Raw genomic sequence first — 12962 nt, forward strand, 5'->3', positions numbered from 1 at the left:
GCACCGTTGTTTGCATCAGAATCTTTAAGTCTCAATCTCTGGTCACTCTCCCTCCAGTCTTCATGGTTCTTGGAGATGCGGTCCAGGATATTCTTCACCTCATCGTAAGTTTTGTCAAGCAGACCACCAACAGCTGCCACATTAGCAGCGGTCTGTGAAGCGGGATTCAAACCGTGATAGAAAATTTCCATTTGAAGGCAGTTTGATAACCCATTATGCGGACAATTCTGAACCAGCCTTTTAAACCTCACCCAAGCATCACTGAGCTATTCATCCATATCTTATTCAAAATTTGTAATAAGCTTCCTTCGTCTTGCGTTCTCGGTAGATGGAAAATACTTTTTCATGAATTTCTCCACTACCTGCTCCCAAGAAGTAATCTCTCCTGGTTCGATCGAATAAGCCCATTTCCTAGCCTGATCACAGAGAGAAAATGGGAACAACGTTAGTCGAACTTCCTCAGCAGAGATGTTCGGGAACATAAAAGTATTGCAGATTTCAATAAAACTTCGGAGGTGGGCGTGCGGATCCTCGCCACGCCTTCCTCCGAATTGACCTGCAGTCAGGATCATCTGCAGCATCACTAGTTTCATCTCGAATCTACTTTCATCGAGGGCAGGCCTCATGATTCCTGGAGAGAAATCGTAGAGGTTTGGCGATGTATAGTCTCTAATGGGCCTATTACGATCATTTGCCAACAGAATCGGATTCGCCATGACATTATTATCATTTGGTGCTCTACCTCCAGGCTGCTTCGCCATCTCTTCTTTGTCTGATTGTGGTTGTTGTTGGTGGTCTCTTAATCTCCTTCGAAATGTTCTCTCAATCTCCGGGTCGTAGTTCGCTAGAGATTGAGAGTTCTGCAAAGAAATCACAAAAATTACCGTTAACAAACTATTTTGTCGAAGTCCCCGGCAACAGTGCCAAAAACTTGATGCTCGTTATTTATGAAGTGGAAATATGGATGATATATGTTGATGGATTGCGTTGTTCATTCAAGTTTCCCAGCGGAATTCAAGTGTAAATTCCTCTGAGTTTCCTGGTAAGTCCAGGGTCGAACACAGGGACTTGTGAAAATAGTTGCGTTGGTGATTTTTATGAAGACTTGCGATAACCAGTTAAATAAATAAATCGTTGGGTTTGTTGTTTGCGTTGATGAAAATAAATAACAAATACGGTGGAGTTTGAAAAGATTTGGTAAACGGGAAATGCGATGAATATGCGGTGAATGGATTGAGAAAAGTTTCGGCTAACACTCCCTAGAATGCATTCATGCTTTGTGATCATGCAACATGTATACAATAGTAAACCACCTCTCGGCATGAATGCTACGTCTTCTAATACTAGAACGCATGCAATATATATGCAATAAGTCTACAGGGTTTACACATAAACCTCTGTTCCTATTTATGCGATGACGAAATGACATCCACATAAATATGCGACCATATAATATCATACCTATTCCTAGGGTGCATGCGATGCAATGTTGACAAACAGAGCTTATCTCTAAGTCCCTATCTCTTGTTTATGCAAGCCTAATCTTGCTCTTTCGAGTCCAGATTCTAACTTAGCTCTCTCGAGACATTAGGTTCTTTCTTTAGACTCTCTCTCGAGTAACTCTAAAGGGTATTTTACACAGCATAGAACAAGACAATCGCAAGCAATGAACTTTCTAGGTCATGTTAGCTTAGTTCTTCTCAACCCATTCGACTAGCTTACTACTCATGCGTATTAAGAGAGTGAGCAGATGTAAAAATAGAACTTCCATTGAATAGATATGAAGATGAAGTACAAATAACAATGCAAGTATAATAAGAAGCCTGGTAGCAATTTCTTGCTGCCAGGCGTTTACACTGTTTCTTCTTGTACTCTAAAGATAATCTCGCTCTCGCAAGAGTCGGTTCGCTTCCTACTCTTACGCCCCAAGGTTCTCTCTCAAGTTTCCCTGGGCGATCTTTGGTGCCACCACTCTTCTTTTGATCTGCCGTAAGATGGAAAAGAAAACTATGAACAGAAGCAACTAGTTAACTCGTCAACCGATCAACTCCTTTTCTGAAGAATGCACTTGGTATTTATAGAGCATCCATGGTGAAAGGCGGCTTCTCTCTCCCAGTTGTACAGATGGGACAACTTTAATTCCTGATTGACGCGCCGAATAATTATCACCGATAAGGCTGAATGTACTTCGTGATCGTTATCGGCTGTCATCTTAATTTGGATTCGACTATCATCAGCTTTCTGTCCCATCATTCTTAATTGGCCTTTCGCCCGGATGCGTCCACCATGTTGCGCTGACCAAGTTGCGGTGATCCTTCTCTGGCGAATGTTTGCGAGCAAGATCAATGCAAAGCTTTGCGGTGAAGTTGCGCTCGACCAGTGAATTCCTACGATCACCATCTTTGCATTGCGTTAACGCATATTCTACACAAAAATATAAAGATCAACTATTCTAATGCGTTGGACGCATGCGACTGCAATATTATAGAATTTATGCTTAATGGACGCAATTTATCATATTTCATCAACGCAATCTAACATTGTTTATAAACTTAGCACTATGATAACGTGCATTTCTGCCCATTATCACTCATGTCATAATATGTACGAATTAGGATCACATCGTATGTAGCACTTTACAACTCTTTGTAACAACTACAGAGTAGGCCGCATCCAATGGTGTTACCAGAATAAGGTACCCAACCTCATTTATGTACCATAGATCATTTTGACTATTTGCTCGAACCCGATCCACTCTGTATGTCTCCACATAAAGTTCAAGTACTCATACAATAGTCATGGGTCTTAGTTTATTGGATTTAGACTTTCATACAATTTATGAGATCAATAACAAGTATATTGATAATAGAAAATGTTTATCATTTTACAAACTGCGAGTTTTTAGGACATAAAACCCAACAAGAAGAATTATTAAGAATTCAAATGGACATCCATTGAAGAGCCAGGAGATTCTTCAATCTAATGAATTATCATGTGATGCTTGCTCTCAAGGTAAATTAATAATTAGACCATTGCCAGCTAAAGTGGGAACTGAATCACCTGCATTTTTAGAACAAATTTAACCCATTAAGTAGACCATTTAGATATTTTATGGTATTAGTAGATGCATCCAGTAGATGGTCACATGTGTTATTGTTATCAAGTCGAAATCTTGTATTTACAAGATTACTTGCTCAAATAATTATGTTAAGAGCATAATGTCCTGATTATACAATTAAGATCATTTGTCTTGATACTGTTGGTGAATTTACATCCCAAACATTTGATAATTATTGTATGTTAATTGGGATAAGTGTTGAACATCTTGTAGCTCATTTTCATACACAAAATGGTTTAGCAGAATCATTTATGAATCGTCCACAATTATTTGTAAAACCATTACTAATGAGAGCTAAGCTTCCTCATATGTATAGGGATATGTTATTTTACATGCATCGTCACTTGTACGTATTAGGCCAGTAGCTTATCATAAATACTCATCATTATAATTAGCTTATGGCCAATGGCTAAATATTTTTCATCTGAGAATTTTTTGATGTGTAGTATATGTTCTAATAGCTCCACCACAACGCACTAAGATGGGTCCTCAAAGAAGGTTAGGAATATATGTTAGATATGATTTTTCATCAATTATTAAATATCTTGAACATCTGACAGGTGATACATTTGATTTGCTGACTGCCATTTTAATGAGACAAAATTTTCAACATTGCGGGGAGAAATTAAATTGAAAAAAGAAATTACATGGAATGCATCGTTATTGTCTCATTTAGATCCCCATACAAATCAATGTAAACTTGAAGTTCAGAAAATAATTCATTTGCAAAATATAGCAAATCAGTTACCAGATGCATTTATAGATGCTAAGAAAGTAACTAAATCACATATACCAGCTGCACATGTTCAATTGAAAATTGATATCCCAACACAGCAAGTTGTCACTAATGAGTTTGAAAAGTGTGGTAGACCAATGGATTCTAAAGATTAAAATCCTCGAAAACAAAAAATAATTAATAATAAAAAAGACTTGGTTGGGGTTGTAAATACCCATAAAGAAATCCTTGACATGACTAGTGAGGAAGGTCAGATGCCTAAAATAATAATGAAATTTCAATAAACTATGTCATGATAGGAAAAAGATGAAACCGGACTCATGTAGTTATTGAAAATATTTTTATGTATAATGTTGCTCTTGATATTATATCTTAAAATGAGGATTCTGAACCAAAATCCGTTGAAGAATGTCAACATAGAAAAGAATGACATCAATGGAAAGAAGCAATCAAGGCAGAATTAACCTCACTTTCAAACGTCAGGTTTGTGAACCAGTAGTTCAAACACCAGAAGGCGTCAAATCTGTAGAATACAAATGGGTATTTGTGGGGAAAAGAAATGAAAATAATGAGGCCACAACATATAAAGTAAGACTAGTTGCACAAGATTTTTCACAAGACCTGATATTGATTATGAAGAGACATATTCTCCAATGGTGGATACAATTACACCAAGATATTTAATTGACCTAACTGTGTATGAAAGTCTGGGTATGTATTTTATGGATGTAGTCACACCATATTTGTATGGATCTCTTGATAATAATATTTATATAAGAATCCCAAAAGGATTTAAGGTACCTGACACATATAGATCAAATTCCTGGGAATTGTATTCAATAAAGTTACAAAAATCACGATATGGATTGAAAGAATCAGAACAGATGTGGTACAATCGTCTGAGTGGATATTTATTGAAAGAAGAATATCAAAATAATCCAATATACCATTGTATTTTTATAAAGAAATCACGATCAAAATTTTCTATTATAACTATATATGTTGATGACTTAAATATAATTGGAACTTCTGAAGAGCTTTCAAAGGAAATAGAATATCTTAATAAAGAACTTGAGATGAAAAATCTCGGAAAAACAAAATTTTGCCTTGGTTTTCAAATTGAGCGTTTAGCAGATGAGATATTTATTCATCAGTCAACTTATATAGGAAAAATTTTGAAAAGATTTTATATGGACAAAGCATGTCCATTGAACATTCCAATTGAAGTTCGTTCACTAGATGTAAAGAAAGATATATTTTGACCTCAAGATAATAACGAAAAACTTCTTGGTCCTGAAGTACCATATCTTAGTGCAATTGGTGCACTTATGTATCTTGTTAATAATACAAGACTAGATATTGCATTTTCAGTAAACTTATTAGCTAGATATAGTTATTTTCCAACAAAAAGACATTGGAATGAAATTAAGAATATACTTTGTTATCTCCAATGAACGAATGATATGAGTTTGTTTTATTCAAATAAATCAAATTTTGATCAAGTTTTTATGCATATTTTGTATATTTATCTAATCTACATAAAATTAGATCTCAAATCTATTCACATGTGGAGGAACTGCTATATCATGGCGATCAATGAAACATACCATAACGGTCACTTCCTCAAATCATGCTGAAATTCTTGCAGTTCACGAAGCTAGTCGAGAATGTATATGGTTAAGATCATCGACTCAACACATTCGTGAAACATGTAGCTTGTCTTCTAGTAAAAACCTTTCAATGTTATTATACGAAGACAACACAACATTGTATAACCCAAATCAAAAGAAAGGAGATAGAACAAAGTATATTTCACCAAAACTTTTCTACACTTATGATCTCGAAGAAAATGGTGACATCACAGTACAATAATTTTTTTCAAATGATAACCTGGCCGACTTATTTACAAAAGCATTACCTACCGCAACCTTTGAAAAAATGGTATACAAAATTGGAATGCGGCGATTCAGAATCTCAATTAATGTTTCCATGAGGGGGAGAAAATATATTATATTATTTTAGGATTGTTAAATTATATGAATTATTTACTATTTTTCCTTCACTAGAATTTTTTTTTCCATTGAGTTTTTCCTAGTAAAATTTTAACGAGGTATATTATATATATATATATAGACATCTAAGGGGGAATATCATAAATATTATAAAAATAGATGTCCAATGCTTAGTGTCCTAAAAGGCATGTGTCAATATTAATGTTGTCTATGTGCCTTGTAGTTATTCATGTTTGGTGTCCATGTAAGACCACATTCTACTTGTCACTTCGCCTATAAATAATATCATTTGATAAATCATGAAAAACACACATATTGGTGAGAAAATCCACTTCAAAATTTCACTCAAATTTTCATATGATCCAATTTTCATAATTTTAGTTATTTTATTATATTATTAGATTATATTAGATTTATTTATTTATTATTATCTTTACATATTCTTATGTTATATTTTCTCCATATCCGCGTTCCTCTTAGCTTCGTTGTACTCCTCAATTTCACAACAGTAACGACTGTTTTTTTAATAATTTTTAACAATTGTAGTGGTTAGCATATTTATATATAAGTAATATAATTTTTTAAAATTCATTTTCTTTTAAAACAACCATATTAGATAATGAAAGAAGCAAGAGACTGAAGGGAGGGTGACATATTAAAAAAATGGTAAATGAACCTTCTATAGTAAATAAAAAACTAAAAAAAGCACACGACAAAAGAAAAAGGACCTTTAATATTAATATTGTTGTTTTCAAAACTTATTAGAGAAATATTGTTGTTTTCAAAACTTATTAGAGAAATATTGTTGTTTTGAAACTTATTAGAGAAATATTGTTGTTTTGGGAGTTCGAGGCTAGAGGTCGAACGTTGAGAACTCGACGAACAAAGAAAAGTTTGGAAACAATATATAAGCCGAAACTTCAACCCTCAACAAGGGAAATCTCGCGAATCTCGCTTAGGTTGTCGAAGGTTGAAGTTTCGACACACATCCACCCTCGAGATCGTAGGTTTATTAGTTTTCTTTTTCCCTCATAGAGGAAATAAAGTAATGAGATGGTATACTATATGTATCTGTGTACTCGAGCTACTTCTAACAACCTATGCATTTTGTTATCATTTCGAATTAGATGGAGGCTTGTGGGATTGACGTGAGGGGGTGGTGATGGCTATATTTCTGGGAGCGAACTCCAGGCGAATATGAAACGCATGGATACAAGTTATGTCTTGGAATGAAAGACAATTCCGAATTAGCTTTGTCTACGAACAAAATTTTGTATATTAGGTTGTCGAAGGTTACACACATGTCGAAACTTCAAAGCGATTAAGGAGATAAGTGGGCTGAAATAGATTAAGGAGAGAGCAAGATTCAAAGCGAGATAGTAGGAGAGAGCGAGATGTTGAACGAGATTTTAAGAGAGAGCGATATTTAAAACGAGAATGTTGGAGAGAGCGAGATTTAGTTTATATTGACTAATCTGACTAACATTGAACTTGGTAAAATGAAATGGTTGAATAATTGAAAAATGAGATTATTCAAGAATACACATTGAATGCTAAGATTACGCATTGAGTTTCTGGTAGTAGATCCATAATCAAAAAAGTGTTTGTGATTGTTCCAGAAGAAATGAAAGCTAGTAATCATTAATGGAAAAATAACAACAATAACAGAGAGAGCGAGATCTTAGGAGAGAGTGAGAGTGAGAAAGCTAGATCTTAGGAGAGAACGAGAGTCTTCACTTTATTTGAACTTTTCATATAAATATATATATAAAAAAAAGAGAAAAAAATAGCTAATAATCATACTATAATTGAATAATCATTAGACTATAATTGAATATATTAGATTATTATACTATAATTGAATAATCATTAGACAATAAATTGAATATATTAGATTATTATATTATAATTGAATAATCATTAGACAACAAATTGAATAATTAGACTATTATATTTAAATTGAATAATCATATTAGACAACAAATTGAATATATTAGATTATTATACTATAATTGAATAATCATTAGACAATAAATTGAATAAATGAAATATATTAGATTTATTATACTAATAAATTGAATATATTAGATTATATAACTATAATTGAATAATCATTAGACAATAAATTGAATAAATTGAATATATTAGATTATTATACTATAAATTGAATATATTAGATTATTATATAATGTAAAACTTTATTGATTACAAAAAAAAAAAATTGAATATATAAAAAATTATAATAAAAAAATTGAATATACAATAAAATGAATATATAATAAAAAAAATTTATTTATTATTCAATCCCTAACTATCTGGAACCGTCTTAGTAACGAAGGACACTTCCTTCGATTATGTCCTAACTGGTTACAAAATCAACATCGTTGTTTGAGTGGCTGGTTCTGTCCAATCCATCTCGTTGTGATAACGTGAACTTTTCGGTCTACCAGGTCTTCTCAACAACGATGATCGGGATGTAAAGACAGACATATGAGGGTGCATGATCCAGTAATCTTCATGCGGTACAGTTTGAAATTGAGGAGAGTAACATTCAACATACGTTGACAATTTGTAGTAGTCCTCAATAAAATCTTCGTAGTTCATGTTAAAATGTGAGCAAACGGCCATAAAATGCGAGCATGGAATGTCGAATGCTTGCCACTTCTTATATGAACAATACTGCTCGGTATGATGGCTTGTTCGAGATCACTAAGTGATTTTATTCACTTGATGTTCCTGCCACTGTTAGCTAACCTCTATGATGCGAGGCGGTATTCGTGGGGTGGAGCATGCTTGGCATGATTGTATAGACAACTATGCAAAGCAACAAGACCTGAGGTTCGAGAGATAGCTAGGCCTCTCATACTTTTGCAACTATGGGCTTGGGAGCGATTTCCAACAATGGCTCCACAGCTACATCATGTTAATGACGGTCAGTTAGTTGGATGAGCCTACGGTTCTCGGTATGTTGTTTTAATTCAATTTAATTTTTATATCACTAATCTAGTTAATTTAAATTCTAAATTGTCAATTTAAACATTTAGGTGGAGAGACAAATTTTGTGTGACTAGGACAGCCACACATATAGTCAACCAGTATAGATACATGTTTGATCTGCTTCAACCTGAACAGGTACATTACACTAAACCTAATTGATTATTTTATTCACATTTTTATTGTATTTGTCTTTAATATTCTCTAATATAATATTTTGTGTTTCAGGTTATTTGAGAGTTGTACAAAATTATTATACATACTTTGCCTAATTTTTGTACGAATGGTCAAAACATATGGCGGATGATGAGTCCTCTCATATGTTTTCACATTGGTGAGTGGTATCTTCCTGACTGGGTGATGAGACAATTCGGTTTTCAGCTGGATGTCTCATCGCCTTGTAATACTGAACCCATACTGCATGATATTGACCTAAGGCTGGAGATTGGTCCAAAAAATTGTACATTTGGTAGTTCGATGGCACTATCGTGCAAGGTTTATTGCAGTGAGAATTTCTCTTGAACAATTTGACACAGATGTTACTCCAAAATATATTCATTGGTATAATAATATCACAAGGCGCTACGTCACTCGTCCGGGAGCAGCTGTGTGTCATCTAGTAAATGAATGAATACTATCTAATTTTTTTTAATTTAAATTTATTTTAAATGTTGTCTAATTGTTTTATAATTCATAGAGATTGAACAACAGTAGACTCCGTGAGGTTGTAAATGATCCGAACCAGGTTCTTGCTATATGTAGTGACAACTAAAGCTATATGGAGAAAATTCATTATATGTACGATATACCTATTGTTCCTCAACCAGCTCTTAGACGTAGAGGACCTGTTCGGGAAGAGAATGAGTTTGATGAGATTGCACATAATGTGGAAGAGTTGCCCCCTATGACGTAGACGTAGAGTCAAACTGATTATGTTAGTTCGATGATGATGATGCTAGTATTTGGTTCAGGACATTATGACTCAGAGGCTGGTCCTTCGTCTTCATACATGCATGAACATGGTTGGGGTCGTGGAGAGAATAATGAATATTTATATTATGAAGCGCCTACAGAGGTACCAGAGCAACATCAAGAAGAACCCGAGCAACCTCAAGTTCGAAGTCAACGACGACAACGACAACCAGCTCGAAATCGACGACGTCCGCCTTGTGAGACACATTTATTTTTGTAATTATTTTTATATAAATGAGATATTTAATTTATATTTTTTTATTTTTATGAGTTATTATTATTTTTTAATTTATTCTTTTTAGAGTTTAAATAAAATAATAAAATATTTTTAGAAATTATTTTTATAAAATGGAAAATTAAAAAAAAAAGGATTAGAAAGAAAAAGGTGGAATGTGTAAGAATTAAAAAGGAAAAAAAAGGAGAAATTTGTATGGTATTCTCGCTCTCTATCAAAATCTCGCTATCTCGCTCTCGCTCAAAATCTCGCTCTTCCTCTCTCTCATAATCTCGCTCGTGAATTTGATTGGGAAGTTCAGTGGCAAAAAGGAGATTCATTAGCTCGTTATTTAGTCAGACTTGCTGAGATGACAGAATCCGTAAAAATTATTTAACAAGCTTTGGAAGGAATTCCAGGGGGACTTTATGAAAATTTAGAAATACGTATCTTTTGATAGAAGAAGGTCTTCGGAATGATAATTAAACAGACTTAATAATAATGTTAGGAAGGGTAAAGTCGAGGGTTCAAAGTTCGACATACAAATGAAAGGAAGGTCGAGGGTTAAAAATTCGACCTATCTAGGTCGAATTTTCAACCCTCGACTTATTTTTTTTAAAAAAAAACAACAATATTTTTACAAATAGTTTGAAAACAGCGATATTTTTCTAAATAGTTTCTAAAAGGACAATATTTTTTTAATTTTTCCAAAGAAAAAACACCCAGATGGATTTTGGGTTGTACCCATTTTTTACCGTCTAGACAACGGTAAAAATCTGTCAAGCGCCAGATTTTTTTCACAGTGTAAATAAAATATGACGGACATGAGATTATCTGCCGTCTAAGCTCACCTACCGTGATAATGGTGAAGATTTAATAATAATAATAAAAAATAATAATAAATGGTAACTTGCATGCAGCAGCAACTTTTTTAAAAAATAATTTCAATGGTCGTTGTCATTACTCATTAGCATATTTATTTATAAATAAATATTTTTTAAAAAAATCGTTTTCTTAAAATAAAATAAAATGAAATAAAAACTCATTGAATGATGAAAGAAACAAGAAACCGGAGAGAGAAAGTAAATAAAAAACAAAAAAGAACACGTGACAAAATCCTTTAAAATGGCATAAATCTTCCTTACTCTGTTCGTGAATCATTAATCCAATCTAAAAAAAAACTACCGCTGTTTCAGACTCCCCCACTTCAACCACCCACTCCAGAATGGATTCCTCTGGATTCTCCATTCTCAACGGGACCCTCGACAAATCTCACTGGGTTCTTCAAATCAACGACCTTATTCACCAAAATGCCCTCCCTGCCGCCTCTCATACCCCCATTTCCATCTTCCGACTACCGGAATCCGTCCACGACGGCGACCAGGCGTCATACCTCCCCTGCCATGTCGCGCTGGGGCCGTACCACCATTTCCGGCCAGAGCTTTCCAAGATGGAGCTGTTCAAACTTGGGAAAGCCAAGAATCTGAATTGGGATCCCCAACTCCATGAGCTCGCAGATCAGCTTAAGCCATTGGAGCTCAAAATCCGAGCTTGTTTTGATCAAGCCCTTGAAATTAGTGGCGAAACCTTATCATGGGTACTCCTCATTGATGGTTTGTTTCTAATTCATCTACTACTTCAAAATAAGTATAGGTGTCGTCCCTTTCAATTCCCTCTACAGATATTTTATGGGAAGTTATCGTCTGAGTTTGAGATTGTTAGTGATATGGTGAAGCTTGAGAATCAGATTCCATTGTTTGTTCTCAATGAAATTTGCCCCAAAGAATCCAACAACTTCTTGGCTCCTCTTTTATACCAATTCTCTGCCTCTGTTTCCCCAATACAATTGCCCTATTTCAACCCTCGATTGGAATGCTTTGGATTCTCCTCTTATTTGCCTGAAATCTTCGATTTGTCTCACCATTTGCTACATTTTCTCTATTATCTGATTTTGCTTATTCCCGAAGAGATAGACGTGTCTAATCATAGGCGAAGAGATAGGGAGAATTCTTCTCCTTCTTCTTCCTCTGTTGAATTTGTGAGTCAGTGCTTCGAAATTTTGGGCTCTGTTATTAATTTAGCCTTCATTCAACAAGTCAAAGAGACCTTTGGTTTAATTCAACGCGTGTATAAACTTCTGGGTTTTATAACTAAATCAAATTTGGTTGAGAAAAAACCTCTTTTGATTATTCCTTCTGCATCAGATTTGAAAACTGCTGGATTCACTTTCAAATCCACCGGAGCTGGTATTCTCAAGTCTCGTTTTGATAAGGAAACCCGCACTTTAACATTGCCTTGTATTCATCTTGATGGATTCTCTCAAGTTTTTCTCAAGAATCTAGTGGCGTTTGAAGCAATGGCAGAGCTGAATCCGCCTTGTTTGACCAAATACACTGCGGTAATTAATGGGCTATTGAGAAATTCCAAAGACTTGAAGATTTTAGAGAAAGCAAAGATTGTTCGTAACCATTTGAACAGTGAAGAAGAGGCTGTGGAGCTGTTTAATGGGGTTGAGAACTCAACTAGCAGCTTGAAGAAAGACAGACTTTTGAAAATCCATCTGAAGGGTGGTTTCGTTTCTGAGTATGGGGGTAAGTTCGTTCAAGATGTCAAGAGGAACTATGAACTGGGATTGGGGGCTATGGCTGAGGGGATCAACAAAATCTATGATAATTGCTGGAGAATGAAGATGAAGAAATTTATGTCTCTTGTATTCAAGTGTTTTGCCATTCTTGTCCTTGTTTTCCTCATTGTTCTTGTGATTGCTAGATTTCTTTGCAAGTTTCTCACCTGTCCTGTGGGAATCTTTCAAACTGTCATTGCTCTTCATCAGATGTATTGAGAATAATCATGTTGATCATCTAAGAACATGATGAGAAATTAGTGGAGAATTATGAAAGGCAAGTACCCATAAAA

The 12962-nt window shown here is 34.5% G+C and overlaps 1 protein-coding gene across 1 annotated transcript; it reads left to right on the forward strand.

Annotated features, from left to right (window-relative positions):
- The first annotated feature begins 11211 nt into the window (after positions 1 to 11211).
- On the forward strand, positions 11212 to 12962 carry LOC120080302 (putative UPF0481 protein At3g02645). The gene has a single exon (XM_039034938.1). The coding sequence runs from the start codon at positions 11272 to 11274 to the stop codon at positions 12886 to 12888; it is 1617 nt and encodes a 538-aa protein (XP_038890866.1). The 5' UTR covers positions 11212 to 11271; the 3' UTR covers positions 12889 to 12962.

This window comes from Benincasa hispida, chromosome 6 (assembly GCF_009727055.1).
Source record: "Benincasa hispida cultivar B227 chromosome 6, ASM972705v1, whole genome shotgun sequence".
Classification (NCBI taxonomy): Eukaryota; Viridiplantae; Streptophyta; class Magnoliopsida; order Cucurbitales; family Cucurbitaceae; genus Benincasa; species Benincasa hispida.